The 16,455-nt window shown below is 35.7% G+C and overlaps 1 protein-coding gene and 1 non-coding gene across 5 annotated transcripts; one reads left to right on the forward strand and one right to left on the reverse strand.

Moving 5' to 3' along the window:
- Nucleotides 1-8,532: 8,532 nt before the first annotated feature.
- Nucleotides 8,533-14,471, reverse strand: LOC116245735 (uncharacterized). 4 transcript variants are annotated; one of them, XM_050080575.1, is made up of 11 exons: nucleotides 14,230-14,471; nucleotides 13,957-14,154; nucleotides 13,712-13,844; nucleotides 10,576-10,646; nucleotides 10,162-10,207; nucleotides 10,000-10,064; nucleotides 9,777-9,892; nucleotides 9,550-9,643; nucleotides 9,201-9,388; nucleotides 9,092-9,124; nucleotides 8,637-8,987 (listed from the first exon to the last, which is right to left on the reverse strand). In XM_050080575.1, the coding sequence occupies exons 1-9, from the start codon at nucleotides 14,468-14,470 to the stop codon at nucleotides 9,285-9,287; spliced, it is 1,068 nt and encodes a 355-aa protein (XP_049936532.1). In that variant the 5' UTR covers nucleotide 14,471; the 3' UTR covers nucleotides 8,637-8,987; nucleotides 9,092-9,124; nucleotides 9,201-9,284. The 4 variants fall into 4 exon arrangements, with proteins under 4 accessions (XP_031473110.2, XP_031473108.2, XP_049936532.1 ...); XM_031617250.2 differs by having other exon boundaries at nucleotides 8,533-9,124; nucleotides 13,712-13,835; XM_031617248.2 differs by having other exon boundaries at nucleotides 8,631-9,124; nucleotides 9,209-9,388.
- A 37-nt stretch (nucleotides 14,472-14,508) lies between these two features.
- Nucleotides 14,509-14,581, forward strand: TRNAR-CCU (transfer RNA arginine (anticodon CCU)). Its single transcript has one exon. It is a non-coding gene; the product is annotated as a tRNA-Arg (tRNA).
- Nucleotides 14,582-16,455: the final 1,874 nt, after the last annotated feature.

Here is a 16,455-nt window from a genome sequence, read left to right on the forward strand (position 1 = left end):
ATAGGAAAGGTGGGGGAAGAGTGAAGACAGAATGCAAACAACAAAAAGTTTTACCATAAACAGGTGAACAGGTTTCGCGAACGGGTTTATCTAATATAACGAGTCGAGTTCGAACTCGAGTCGTTTATTGATTTGAGTTTAACTTTCGAACTCGACTCGTTTATAAATGAGTCAAGCCGAGCTTTTTCGAGCGAGTTCGAGTCGAGCCCAAGTTGACTCGACTCGTTGTTGACTCGACTACTTGTGCAGCCCTACCAATGGGCAGACAAGAGAAATTTATATGTTATGCCGCTAATATGGGAAAACATGTTGCCACATTTTATCCAAGGGTCATTTTAGTAATTTAGATTTTTTCACTTTCACGTCTGCCTTTAGAAGGTCATATGTCTGACTTACTTTTTGCCTTTGCTTTAAAAAAAAAAGGAAAAAAAACACCTTTTTTTTATTGTCAATAAGAGCTGCACTTTCATAAGAATTGCCAAACAAAAGCCTAGACTCATTACATTATTTATAAAATAACCCATGGCAATTTCAACTCAGCCACCACATCAAACTGGTTTACCATTTGTTCAATTCCAAGTTGTTTTTTTTTTTCCTCAATAGAAATGATGTTTGACAAGTGCCTTTAGGGTTTAAGGCTGCATTGTGGCGTGGGTATGAGTATAATATACCTTTCATGTCGTGCTCCCGCCCTATAATGGGAGGATTAATACTACCCCACAGGGGGTTTAACTAAGCTCATGGTATTTTGCCTTGTGATTCCTCGTATTTTCTAAGTTCTTTGAATTCCAAGCTTCAATATCTCTTGTATCTAGAAAGCGGAGCTGGTTGTATGTTATGCCTTCCAAAGTTTTCATGGGCGACAAACAGACTCAAGGGCGGAACTATGAATTTTTCATGGCAAGAACCAAATTATAGTTTCAAAATCTGAACAAGAACCGAAATTGAATAATAAAACATTATTGTCATTTCACCATGATCCGCCGCCCGATGCAGCTATTACTCACGATGTATGATATGTGCAATTGCAATAAGAAAGCCACATTTGGAAGAGTTTCAAAATGATGTTCAAATGAAGTAGTCAGAACAATGTAATAAGGAGCATATTTAGGTGCATTGTCCTGCATTGTTTAGCCCGTTGCAGTGGAGCCAGAAATTTTAGGTAGTGTTACACTAAACTTTAAATTTTAAGACTGGTTATATGTAAAAATGAAAATTAATGAAGTTTATGTGTAAAAATAAAACAAATTTCGTTGGTTGATGCATCGACCGCTTCACATGTTTGTCTTTCTCGCCATTTGGAGACCTCTAATTAAATTACTATTAGGCATTAAAACTCTTGATTTATTTAATTTGAAGGTCAAAAAATTAAGCCAGGGCATCAGACCGGCCCCGACATCCACAACCCGGGCTTGAGCCCGACCCTACTCGGACAACTTGAGCTCGGCCTAATTAAATTTAAAAATCACAATTAATCATAATAAAATATTAGAAATAGATATATAAATTAATAAAAAAATTTAAAAACTCATTATTGAGATCACCCTGGCTTATCGATCTGGCCTGGGTTCATTTTTTCCGGGCCCGTGCCCAGCCTTGAGTCGGGCCAAGTACTGGATACCCGGCAGTGACCCAACTCGGTGCCCAAACTTACTAAAAATCCAACCCACACTATCCTTTTGCTATACACAATTTTTGGGAATCTAACGGTCATTCGTAAATGAAAGCATGCGTGAATTTACCACTTTCATTGGCAAAATGTTGGACTCATTGTGTTCAGTTTTTGTTTTCTTTTTACAATTTTCTCTCTGTTTATCAGCTATTTTCTGACCATCAATTATGTGAAAAGTGGGCGATAGGGTTAATCGGTGAGATAAACCCAAGTTGACTACACAATTAAAATCTGTCGCTAAAAGCACTATTAACTAGTATTAAAAGTTATATGTCACTATACAGTAAAAACCGCCAATAATGCCTTGGTGATTGAAGACTTTTTAGTGACAGATTTTAATGGTTTAACCATCAATTATATATACATATATAAAAATTTAATGGTAACTCCGTTTAATTTGTACCGCTCGATTCAACATGATTGATGGTTAAAAAGAAAATATTTATACTTTTTTTTTCTTGTTTTTCTTTCAACCATTTATTTTTGTATGCAGTGGTTGAACTCGAGGTACTATTTCAAGACGGGCGGGCACAACCAAGAATTTCAAGATAGTAGTTGAAAAGTAGTCCATTTATAGTTAACCAGAGCCATTATTTATTCACTCAAATGTATATATAATTATATATATATATATATATATATATTAATGTGTGCTTATACTTGATTTTAACAAAGAGATTGATCTGTAAGCAAAACCCAGATTATGTAAGGCAACATTTTGCTGCTTTTAGCGAAACAGATTGTCTGCTTATTCCACATTTCCACAAGTCAAGTCAGATCTTTATCTCGAGAGCGAAGAAAGGGTCGGTAGATTTCGAATGGCACCGTCGACGAGGTGTTGGTGGCTTCCACGTTCGAGCATGGATTTTGAGAAGCACATGGTTTACTTGCTTTGATTATTTGAAATTATACGCAGCGTTTGAGTCAGTAAACCCTTTGTATAAAGCTGCCAGTTTCCCAGTTTTATGTGACAGTGCAGAGTAAGAAGGTATAAGGAAGCCTCTATTATTGTTTACCGTTACTTTGTTGTATTCATGGATGACATTGTCAGAGAAATATTTTGAAGAGGCCCAAGTTCTTCTCCACTTTTCTTTGCCACCGGTGCTTCTCTCAAGTTATGAAAGAGAAATACATTTTGATTTTCAGTGTGTTGTTAACTTGGATCATATAGAAATTCTGTAAAATATTGTTTGATCTTATACAAATTTTGGAAACTCCTCTAAGAAAAAAATTTATGTTCTTGCCTTGGATTTGGGACTTGAGTAGAGAGAGGTGCAACTGTCAATTAGAAAGTCGCTCATCTATTATTTATAATTTATAAGAGTAATGCCCTCAAGAATCAAACTGATGATCGGGCTCTTGCAGCTTGATCAGCTGCACTATGCTCTTTAGAGCTAGAGAAGAAACAAACAAATTGCATGCATCTATCCACGGTGACCTTGTATACCCAGCTGTATGTTTTGACATAACAATGTCAACGATCTGAAGTTTTTTCAAGGAGATCAGTGCACGCGAGACACTTGCTTTAGATCTTAGATCCATGATAGATTTTAGAACTTTGGATTGGAGATCCGAGAAGTTAAAATCTTAGTTAAAAAATCCCCTCTTTGATGCATTATCTCGGACTTTTATTTCATTCCCTCTCTACCTTCATGCGAAAATATGAAATCCACTTGAACTAAGACCTCCTCCTCCCCTTTGGATTTGAGATTGATGGATTTCTGCATTCTCACGAATTCAACTCTGTGCTTCTTGGATCTACAGTTTGATAAACATCAGATTTACTCAACAAATCCGACCTCAGATACGAGATCTAAAACCATCAAACACAACTTAAAGTTTAAAAAGAGAAAATAATGATCATATAGTTTCCAGCAGACGGTCATGTTTTCACAACGCCGTGTTGAATTTGTCAAATTGCAAACTACCCAAACTTTGAAAATTAACAAAATTAGAACAAAGAGGCCTCGATTTGGGTCTCTACCATGGGAACCCGTGTTCCGCCGTTTTACTATAAAAGCATTTTATTCTTCTTGTAAGAAACCACTTTTTTGAATTCTACCGATTGAGAAGCGTCATATCACAATATAGTCTTGTTTTTTTTTTTAAATATATGTTGATATTTTCATAATACTTAAATTTTATGGTGCTTAATCTGAAAAAAGAAAAGACTAAAATTACCAAAACCTACTTTGACGGCCATTTTCTGAATATAAAGGGATAAACTCAACGATTATTGATTATTCACACCAACTTGGGCAAGTCGGCAATATTGCTTATTAAATTTATGGAAAAATTTCGATTTAATACATTTCAAACCGTCTCAAACTACATGAATTTGGTAGGGGTGTCAAATTTAGGTAAAGGTATATAAATATATATTCAAATTCAAATTCGGATTTGAATGTAAACAAAGAAAAATTTGTACCATGTTGGAATCTGTTTTGAATCTGTTTAAACTCACAACTGAATTAGAATCTGACTTTCAAATGCACAATCGAATCCTAACCACAATATTATATATTCAAAAAACCAAATTTCAAACTATTGGATTCCTGACATTGTATATTTATTAAAATTATTTGTACATCTCATGTTTTAAACCCGAACCCGATCCATTAATTTGTTAATGAAAAGGTAAGCCATTTCCATATCCTACTTTTTCGAAGCAATTCAGTTAGATGATATCTAATCTAATTCCGGATCAATTGATGTCCCTGGCTATTGTAGCTACATGAAATTCATATATCAACTTTATAATCATTACTGTCCATGCAAGGAATACTTTATTTTTTTTAGGAATGAGTCAGGAAAAAAAAATATGACGAAAATTTTCATCATGAATACTTTACAAGAAGGGCAGAGCCAAAAAAAAATTGGTTAAGGGGCACTATGTAATATGTATAACATTTAAAATTTTTAAGGGACACCAATATGTAAATTAAAAAAACAAAACTCTGAAGTATGAATATGAAAATTTTTTTGAGGGCAGTGCTCGCACATGATGCTCAACTCCTTTTAGCAAGATCCCAAGGAAACTCATCACCATCGCCAAACTCTTGGGGTCCCATTCAGGAACAGATGAGGTACGAAGTGCATAAGCCTTGCAATAAAAAATCATTCAGATGAGATTTGAACTCACGATGTCCTTCCATCATAGCGACGTTCACAATTCACGCCCATTGAAAAAAACACCAATCTCTTCGGACCATCAAGGGAAGCTTAGCCATTGAGGAATGTTGGCTCTAAAAGAAGACCAACCTCGGGGTTAAGAGTGGAGTCAGGAATTTTTGGTTGTAGGAACCTAACTACAGTTTCAAAATTTTATTAGAATATATATATATATATATATATATATATATATATATATATATATATATATATATATATATAAATTTTTATATAAGTTAAACTAATTTTTTTAAAATTTACATATAAATTTTTGAATTTTTTAACATTTGAGGGGGTCGAGGGCAAGGTCCCTGCTTGCCCTCCCTTGGCAGGGGCAAGGGCTAGGGCAGGTATGGACAATTGCTTACTTAGGTTCACAAAAATTATTTCCTTCTATATTGCTATGTGGGGCATATTTTTATTTACATATTAATGCCCTTTAAAAATTTTAATCTTATTATTAGTATCCTTTAATAAAAATTTCAGGCTTAATTCGTCCGTTCTCTCTGGATATAATATCACACAAGAACACCTGTAGAATGTACTTGGCTGGACCAGCCTATGTGATTTAGATGCATGTGGGAGCAGAGTGGCTAACATGGGACGACATATTCCCACGTTTTACCAGAAATACATTTTGCTAATTTTTTAGGATTTTTTTTTTTGAGTTTCATTTTTGCTCTTATGGGAGGAGAGTCTTCTATTTGACCTGTAGTGACATTTTGGTCACTACAAGCCTACAATTCATGGTCCCCATAATATATAACCTGCTCAGTTGAAAGCAGTAGTGGAACTAGAAATATGTAAATATACAAATAAACAATTTATGTGGTACCAATATGTGCAATTGCCTACACCAGCTCACATGTGCTTCTGCTGCTACTGTAAGGTAGCGTAGCGGATTCCTGTTGAACTTCAAAATCTCTTTTTTCTTGTCTAAAATGTCATGCTTTCGGATGCAAAAGATATCTCTTGGAATGTAAAGTTTCAGCACCTCCATGAATAGTATCGATATTCCAGTTATAAGTTTTGGTGCTTCTGTGGCACTTGAAGGTACTTACAGACTACAGATAAACTTGCAGATGGAGAGCCCGCAATGAAATGTTGTGGATACTTAAATTAGTTATCAAGATACAGTACATGCTTCTAAGTAGAATGGTTTTAGTTGGTATACGGTGCATTCCTATCTAACGAGGCATAGACATTGCAGTGGCCATTAATTCTCAGGACGTGTGGCTATAAGCTTGGAGGGCGTTAGAGCTATCCCAAGAAGAGTAATGGGGCTAATCCAAGACGGTAGAGGAGGCACAAACACCGTTGGAACATTTGGAACTGGGTGTCTGCGCTTTTTGAGTTACTCATTGTATGATCACAGGATGCTCGAGAACAAGGCACCAGGGGGTGGAGGCAGGTGTGGGCAACATGTGGGCAATTGCCGACAGAAACTTCAAAACATACTTATTTATAGTTGACATCTTAGGGCAATTTTTTTCTCATTTACATGTTGATACTCTTTTAAAATTTAAAATTTATTACTAGTGCTAGTCAGAAATTTCTGGCTTCTGCCCCTGGAAGGTGCTGCAATCTGCAGGGGTCTGGATCGAAGGTAAGATTACTCTCTCACCTCTCCCTGTCTCTTTCTATCTCTATATATGTTGTTGGCAAATGTGGTTCCCTTTTTCTGGCAGCGGATTTATTTGTTATTACAGATCCATAGTGATGTTGGGTACTTAAAATGCATGGAGACTGATATACTGATTATATATCAAATATATACTGTATCATAATACTGGGAATGTTGTGATATATTTATATGCCTATATTGGTATGTTCGTGCATATATATACTATGGGAGAGTTATTTGAATATGTGTCATATAATGTGAACTTCTTGAATGCGTTTCCATGTAGTAATGGAGTATAGGCAAGTTTCTGGGGCACAAGATAAACTGACATGCTATAAAGACCAAACGTACTACTTGTTCGATTGTATGCAGGGCAAGCTTTCATTCTGGTGATGAAAACACAGGGGAGGTTGAAGGATTCTTGCCGTGAAAGAGGTGGGGAAGGAGGTGATCGAAACTTATGGAGGCATGCTTGTAAGAAAAATTAGGAACAAACACAAACAAATATGGAAAACCAAATTAATCTATTATGAATGAAAAGATATATGCGAGTGGCTTTGGATGGGACCCCCAAAGAAGTTGGTAACAGTAGAAAACGGTATTGTGTGGGCTGAATATATTAAAAAATATAACAAATGAAAAGAAACCTACGCTTTTATATACATGCAATGGAAATAGAGATGAGATCAATGGTAGAGTCGGAAATTTCGTGGATGTTTTATTTTCAACTATTGTGAAGGGAACCAAAGACGATTCATCATCGAAAATATCATGTCGTTCTTGAATATAAAGGCATCTATCTATGATTCGTGGGAACAGCGTCAACTTCAAGTCTGTAAGTATGGTGGTAGCATGTATAGATCATTCGACAATGTGAAGAAGAAGAATCACTGGTTACAGGAGTACATGGCCACGAGGACGAGCATGTAATAGAAGGTTGATTCACATGGGTCACAAGAGAGAAGCTTCAAAAAGGTCTCGTATGTACGTCGCCATGAGTCTCGTCTTTGCAATGACTTCCTTAATATGTACTTGAAAAAAACCTTGTTCCATAAGACAAAGTATGTGATAAGGAAGGAAACTTGTTTGATTCGTTGATAACAATTATCACTTTGTTTGTGAACTTTCTTATTTTGTTGGCTCAAATGAATGATTAACCTTCATAAAATTGTTCGCTTGTTTTTATGTATACTTTGGTGATCCTAGTTGTATGATGAATTGCTTTCTTTTGATAATTAATGTGAGAAAAAAATACTCTATATTTGTTGTGATGTAGAAACAGGTTCAACGAAGATTGATTTTGCTGAGCAAAATTGGTTCTCTGAGTTTGTGTTGTGTCAACAAGACCATATATGGACATGGCCATGGCTCGTGGGTCTCGATAAAAATTGTATGTTTATGGTTGCACGTCCAAATTCATATATATTTGTTTACATGCTTCGAGGGATGTACTTGTAAACAGGTATGAATATACCATGAGCAGACTAGCTATTTCAAAATGAGCTTGTACATGTAAAAAGGCCGTCAATATGCATAAACAAGCTACGTACATCTGCAAACAAATTACGAATAATTATTTGGGTGCATGATTAACTACTTTTGTTTTACATTATTTTACGGAAATATTAATAAGTAGTGACAATTATGCTCATTTAGTTTAACTTTACATATTAAATTTGGAAGATTACTATGCTCCAACTATTACAATTTTTGGTTTACACATAATCTGACAAATTTATAACGCTCAAATTACTATTTTTATTAACAGATTTTCCTTTATTGATGCAGTATTTTTTCTTAACAATGTTATGAACCTTCTTTGATGGCCCAGATCCAATTCCAACATAGCCTTCAACAGGAAGACATGACCAAAGCCTATGCATTCTCGACAGCAGTCACTTTTGCAGCCAAGTGAATCAAACGAGGGACGCAGCTCGGTCTATCCCTGATTGTACGATTTTATAAAAGACAATATTGGATGTCCCACGAAGCACAGATGCACGTACATATTTCCAAGAACAGCAGAGCAAGATGTTCCTGTTTCCGGGAACCAGACGGGCCCACTAGTTTTTATTGCTTGATTCAAGAAGCAGCACAGATATTGAGCTCAGAGTTCTTAATTTGAGCCAAGGCTTCAAATGCGGGCTCAGCATGCATAAAGCAAAAATGATGCGTCACATCTGAATGAGCATATGCTCCATTGTCACAATTATAACGTCCGATGTAATAATTTGGTGCTTTTCTGAATACTTTAGTAAGCAAGCTCGAGCTAGATAGGCTCTTTAAAGAATAATTAAGAGGGAAACCGGGTTGTTGAATCTTTAACCTCCTTCAGCCTAGAGGTCTCAATTCTCCAGAAACACACTTAACGCCAAGTGAATGAATTCCTGTTTAAACCGATTTGACTACACTCATTTTCCTAGGCTACAGATTTCTTAAGAGAAAAGAAGTCATCACGTTTTCACAATGCTTGATGCACGCATAACTTAGCTAGCAAAACCCCAGCGGATGACCAGCTCTCTTGTGACATACATAAAAAGACACACATAAACCCATTCAGTACTCCATTGGAAGCACTAGTAGCAAAGACAAGCACTCTAGAAACTTAGTTTTATTCACTTTACCGGGTCCTGGAATAACGCAGGCCAACGAGCAAACTGCAAGAAACACGGGACGGGTCTACTAAGAGACAACTCATGAAAATAAAAACTGTCAATAGGATGAATTATTTACCTGCACACCTAGCAAAAAAGAATAGATCAAGTGCATGGATAACAGGATAAGTGGGGAGAGAGATATATATAATATGTATATATATCACAAATCAGCCACTCGATAAACAACAGCACCATCTACGCTACTCTCGAGCACCAAACGTTTCATCTGAAGTAGTACTAGGAGGCAAGACCTGGCTTTGAGTCCTGAGTGCAAGAAACCAAAGATCGAAGCGAATATCAAGAATCAAGAAGGCAATTCTTAAATGTCAGCAATTTAAGCCTTGCCTTTTTCAATTTAAATTTTAAACAGAGGACACTGTCAACCGGTAATAGATGGCCAGTTAAAAACAATAAGATTTACATACCTAGCCCCAATGACTCGAGCCTACTTTGATCGAATGAATAAATGCCGTGTCCACACAGCCTCTCGTTCATCTTCAAGACAGCTTCATGCAGCTCCTATATCAAGTGGTCAAGTCTTATCTCACCGCATAAGAAACAAAGGCAGTTGTAACATTGAATAATTTTCCAATAAACCAAAGAATACTAATCAAGCAGTATAAGAAGCATCTCATTTTATAGCAGGTCAGACCTCCCATGAAGCTAAAATTCTCAAATAGAAAGGAAGCTGATCATAGTCGCTCTTTGCGACTTCTATTCTATGTCCAGCAGATTGACTGAGTGTATCACCATTATCCAGCAAGTGATCTGAAGCCAATGCGGAGTCAAAGAAGAAGCATCAGGAGAAAATTTTCAGACAATGCAGAAAGACATCTCAGAGGATGGACTATTAGGAGAACAATTCTGCATTTAACCTGAAATATCCGAAGAATGTTTGTCCGAACCATTACCAACATTAATGTGATTATCTTTCTCATACCTGGCAAGTTAACAAATGGAGAGAAAAATTTAAAGCAGAAGGAACCTTATAAAACAAGCAAATTCAGAAAGAATCTCTTATACACATATTCTCTTACTTTGATGGTTCCGAAGAAGAGTAACTGGGGCTTTCTAGTCTGTCATCTGTAATAAGAGCCTTATTCAGTTAATAAAAATTGAAATCTACAAATTCTTAGCTTGATATTGAGAAAAGAGGACTGAAAAAAAATAACATTCTAAGCCACCCAAAACATACTGCAGAACACTTCTAATAAAAACAAAAAAACATCGAGATCTTAGACAGAAGCAGAAAACAAAAAGAATTAAAAAGTTTGATAAGTTTGAATTCCCATTGCAATAAATGAGGCAAAAAGACGAGCAATGCCAAAAACTTTCATTACACGAGTATCCAACTACCGGATTGGAGGGACTTGTGACTCACATTCCAGTATTCCTTGAGCTAAAATCTCATCTTATAACCATAGAAAAGAAAAAATAGAAAATGGACAGACCTTCAGAGGCCAAAGTGGCAAGAAAAGCATCGGAGAATCCCAACTCTCGAAATGATAGAGAGTCATCCAGTCTGTTAAATGTCAAAGAAATCAACAGTCTAATATCATCAAATATAACTGCATAAGTAATTAAAATAAAAAAGGAACTACGACCATGAAGAGAAACTTCAGTGCAACAAACAAAAACCAATTGAAACACATCAACAATCTATTCTGTGAAAAGAAACATGAATGATAAAATCTAACCATACACAAACAAACTATTAAAAGAATTGTCAATCTAAATGAATTACTGACGAGAATTCTACCACTTAAACAAGCATTATGACTTATGAGTGTTCAAAGAGTGAAAAATAAATAATAAATATCCATGGCAGGATCCTTGTGTTTGACATTTGAATATGCAAGAGGGAAGCTCTTTTTCTTTTTGGAAGAAGACATTTTTCTCTGTTGTTTAACAATATGATTTTTAAAGCATCTTTGCCTTTGAAGAAAAGACCACTTTAGCCTCCCTTTGTAAGCCTTACATTCAAATGGAAATATGGATTCATGTATTTAAAAATATTTTGAAAAAAACTAAACATGAACAGTGCATGACAGCACTCACAAAGCCATTGCCATTGAACTGATGAACTCAGTTCCAATCAACCAATTGAAGGTGATTCCTATAACAATGTGTCAAAAACATTAATGTTGGACAAGTGCAGTAAACCAATTCAATGGTTCAAGTTCAAGTTCAACCAACAAGCTACTTGGTTCAATTCTCAGTGCGACTTATAAGGTTGCAGATAGAATGAGTAACTTGAAGTCTTGAAGAACAAAAAAATCAAGTTCAAGCCAAAGCATTGATTGATTCTGTTAAATGAGTCAAGCTGATAATAGGTTTATAAATTCTGGAAGCTTTTTCTAAGCTCATTAAAACTGCAAGTCTAATGTGCTTCAACTTTTTAATGCAAAAAGTGTTTTTGATGTAATAAGGCAATGTTGTAACATAGCATCTTGTACAATATGTAATGTAATTTTTAATAAAACTGACACATTAAACCCCGAAACTAGGTATAGTTATAGTTTGCAGGGTATGACTTGTGATGCATGCTCATATCTTATTCTACAGAAAGATAGAAATGTACCTTATGTTACACCTTCAAATTACAAACATTTATAGTCTTATACTTTCTTGAATCTCAATTTTAATTTTGTTATGAAGCCAGATTCTTATAAAGTAAACAAAACATAGCTAGTTTCAAGCAAGAAAATTAGAGTTTTCATAGATTTTTATGTAAGAGTTTATATGTATCCTCCAAAACAAAAAATTTCCAAGTTTTACAACCACCAAATTGTTTGAAGACCCCTAGAAGTAAAGCATACACAAGAAAATTCGTTTGTTTGATACCCATTTAAGTGGTCAAGTTTCAAATTTTCAGTTACACCAAGGAGTAATTTAGGTGGTCAGTTTTCAAGTTTAATCATTTGTAAAAAAAATATGCATGTTATAGTAGCATTTGCACTTCATGTTTTTCATAAAGAGCATTTTTCCTTTTTTCCATTTTTCTCTTTTCCTTTATTGTGTGTCTTTTTTTTTTTACTATGAAGCAATTAAATATACAATGTTTATGTTACCAATCAAACTTTGGGTTCGCTCGGCAGATCAAAATACGTGTTTTATGACATCAGATAGTGGGTTTCATCTTCAAGATCTTTTATGCACTACTTGGTTCAGTTTGGAAAGAGAATCTAAGACTTGAGCCAAAATCAAGCAGCCCAAACTCAGGTTGAATTCAGCTCATGTGCATCCCCAGTTGGATATGGCCTTCTATTCAAGATAGGCCTTCCTATTCAAGATAATGCAAATATGGCCTCGAGGATGAAGTTCCATCATCAGCTCTTCTGTAATCCAATGTTTTGACAACAGTGGTAGTTCCCGACATCATTAGGTACTGTGGAAACTAGAATGCACTTTCAATTGGCTATAAAACCCTGTTTCCAAGCAGAGCCTTAGTTGCATTATGTCCAGTTAAATGACACCATATGTATGACAGTGAATGAGTGAGAAGTGAGAGCACATTGTCCACGGACTCCCATATGAGGGATTCATTAGCATACTTGACAAATGTAGTACAAAAGCACTGACTGCGATCGTTAAGTAACTGAAATAATTCAATATTCTGTTGTCACGGAAAAAGTTAGTAGTTAGCACATATTTTCATGGCTTTTGCAGTCAAGAGTTATGCATATGAAAAGAAAGCTTAAAAGCTTAAGGAACAATGGCAAGAGCTGAACAAAATGTATACTACAGTTGGACCAAAACGCAATAATGTGTTGTCTCTGATAAGCACGAGTCTTGACATGCATGTAGATAATAAATAGACGTCTTTATAATGACTCTAAAGTCGAAACTCCTGAAGAGCTTCGCTATCAAATGAACCTCAGGCTTCAATTATTTCAATATAGGAAGAACACGAAGCAGTTGTACTGAGAACAAGCAGGATAGATGGGACAAAGCATTCATTGCTCATATAAGATTCTTGCCTTCACAAAGACATTGATTGGAAAACTATTTTCGAGTAGGAAATGGTTATAGAAGGATGAGCAACCAAGAACATCTAAAAAAATTTTCCGTGACTGATAGCGCCAACCTTTTGTGTGAAAAGAACGAACATAGAAAAGCAAACTGGCGGGCAAATGAAATTTTATTTTTGAATTTACATCATTTTATGCGTTCTGTATTTTGCATATAGCTCACCAAAGGTCTTCTGTCCTTTCAAATAGTTGACAGAAAATTCAATCCTCAACCATCATAGCAACAGTGGTATAAAACCCTAAAGGTCCTCCGCGAACCCAGGTTCTACACCCGGATTCGGCATGCGCAGGAAGTGGGGAAAATCGAACCATGGCTTCTAATAGCCATTACCGCTGTAGATGTCCTACATTTTGCAACACATGAAATAAGAAAATTCTCAATGTACAGCAAGCTGTTTGCTTACTGGAACTTCTGCGAGAATGAAACCGGTAAGATTACGCAACACACCGAAATAATCTTAAGAAATCAAGAAAGGACTTGTGAACAAAAGGGAAAAGACGCAGAGAGAAAGTGCACAAATGCATGAAGAAAGCCAAAAGAAGCAAAGACAGATACATTGGATCATCTGGGATTATCTTTCTCTCGGGTTCTGAGTCGGATAACGAGTCCAAATCTATGTATGCACCAGAAATTGGAGATCCCCCGTCCGGATCTTCGCCGACATTCTCATCATCTAATCCTACACTACCTTCAATCAGAAGGTACTTTCATCAAAAGGAGGAGGCTAAAGTGAATGAAAAGAAAGCAACTCTCCAAGCAGTCAATTCCATTCAAACAACTGAACCACGAGGAGAACGAACCTAAATCGATGCCAAGCTCTTTCATCTTGTCTTCAAGTTGCGCCATCCGGTTAGCGTTGTCCTTGTAGATTTCGTTGCAGTGACCCAGAAGCTCCTCGAACGAGACGGTGTCGACGACCATGGAACCAAGTGACTCCAGATCGCCACTAAGGCTCGACACCTGACGGTCAAGGCGATCCAGAAAACTTGTCGAAAACTCTGGAAACAAGGACAAGACGAATAATCAGAGAGAGAGAAATTGTGTGTGTGTGAGAGAGCAGCGGTGGGCGGTACCGAGGGGGATGGACTTCCGATCAACGGATTCTCGGAGGGAAGTGCAGTTCCTCTCCAATCGATCGCAATAAGATCGGAGAAATTTGCAGAATTCCATGGCCGGATCGTCCATCTCTCTTTCTCTCCGCCTCTCAGACTTTGTGGTTTGGTTCTCAAGGTCTTCCTTACTCAGCAGAGGATTGAAATTTTGTTGGATGTCATGAAAAAGGGCGGGAAGAGGAGGACGCAGAAAGATTTCCATCTTTCATGATATTTTAATGGCCCCAATCGGCATCAAAAGCGCCTGTAGCTCAGTGGATAGAGCGTCTGTTTCCTAAGCAGAAAGTCGTAGGTTCGACCCCTACCTGGCGCGTTGTATGTTTTTTTAATGCGTTTCGCACATATGTCACCGTAGGGAGGTGAAGATATTTTATTATTATTATTATTTTTAATTTATTATATATATAACAAAATAAACATATTATTACAATTTAATTATTAATATATATAACGTACTTGAATAATTGTATTGCATAAGAAAATATCAAAACAACTAATATATAAGTAACTTAGTAATATGACATTTTAATTGGGCTCGGGTGAGTCGAAGCCGCACCCATGTCTGGTGCGCACCCAACTCGATGCGAACTCCGGTGCGACAGTAAAATAAAAGAGTCAAGTGACTTAGTTTCGCACGCATTCGAGTTACTACACAACCACAATAATGAAAAAAACCAGATTTAATGAAAAAAAACGGATTTATTGATTTACGTTCCTTTAGTTGGAAAAACAAGCTCGAGGTGAGCTTAAGGGGCCAAGGTCCAGGGAGCCGGTATGGTTTACTTCACTTTTAAATGTCATGATTCCAGTTCATTGAGTTTTAGCAATTTTTTCTTGAAAAGTTGCTCCAAAGGGAAATGGTGCAACCGAGCGATGGGTCCAAGGTTTGAATCTCGTGTTATCATCACATTCCAATGTATTATTTTATTGGGTTAAAGGATATAAAGTTATAGCCTTGGTGGTTTTTACACCAATGGCAATTTCCCTAAATGAACAATAAAAGTTTTCCAAAAGAATGGTATGAGCAGCATTAGTTCTTATAATCTCAACGTTGAAACTTTGGAATAAAATCACGATTTTAAACTGCACAAATTTATTAAGCTAAAAAAAAAACTCCATTTAATTTCTAAATCCTCGTAAAACATGTGATCCTTAAAGGTATGTTCACAAACTTAGAGATTAGAGAGTAGTACATTGAACTCCAATCTAAGTGACAATGTCCCACTAAGAACTGTATTAAACGTTTGATAGCTTGAACGTTTTCCATGCTTAAGAGAGTAAATTGTGTTTGCCGTGCCTACTCTTTTTTAGATAGCAGCTGGTTTTATACTTTATTCTCGTATATAAAATTTCATGTGTTATTTTAATAATGACAAAACTGATCATAGTTAATATAAAAAAAGACAAAAAGAAGATTTAAAGATTCCATAAAGTAAAAATGCTTTGATCAATCTACCCCTTTGAACAGTAAGCAAATATTTTTGTCTTTTTGTCTAGCTCATAATGTTATCGCCTTATTCAATAAATATTTTATTAATTCATAAAACATTCTCTTATATTTATGTTTAGCATTATATCCTACATCTATCTATTATCTCATAAATATTTTATTATTTCATAAAACATTCTCTTATATTTATGTTTAGCATTATCTCATACATCTATCTATTATCTCATTATTTTATAAATATTTTATTATTTCATAGACATTATCTCATACTTATGTTTACCATGTCCGTTATCTCATTATCTCATAAACATTATCTCATATTTATTTTTCATGTTATTTCATACATCCATCCATCTATTATCTCATTATCTTATAAATCTTTTATTATCTCATAAATATTACCTCATACTTGTTTGTTATTTCATACATATTTGTTATATCAAACACATGCTTCAGCAATGTTTGGTTATAAAAGTAAATACACATATTAATAATATGGTCTACATCCAACATACCCAACATACACTTGTTACATACATAATGGCGTACAAAACTCTATCCCTTTTTAGACAAAATGTGAAGTCTATAACGATCTCACAACCATTCTTTTAGTTAAACAAAAGAGTAAGCACAACAAAAAAACATAAAGTGGGCATAATTCCACTAAGCCAGACCATTAATTTGACACTTAACCGTTCACGACCTTCTAACCAAATTTTTTAGGCTCAACTTTATGA

The sequence above is a fragment of the Nymphaea colorata genome, chromosome 1, assembly GCF_008831285.2.
Source record: "Nymphaea colorata isolate Beijing-Zhang1983 chromosome 1, ASM883128v2, whole genome shotgun sequence".
Classification (NCBI taxonomy): domain Eukaryota; kingdom Viridiplantae; phylum Streptophyta; class Magnoliopsida; order Nymphaeales; family Nymphaeaceae; genus Nymphaea; species Nymphaea colorata.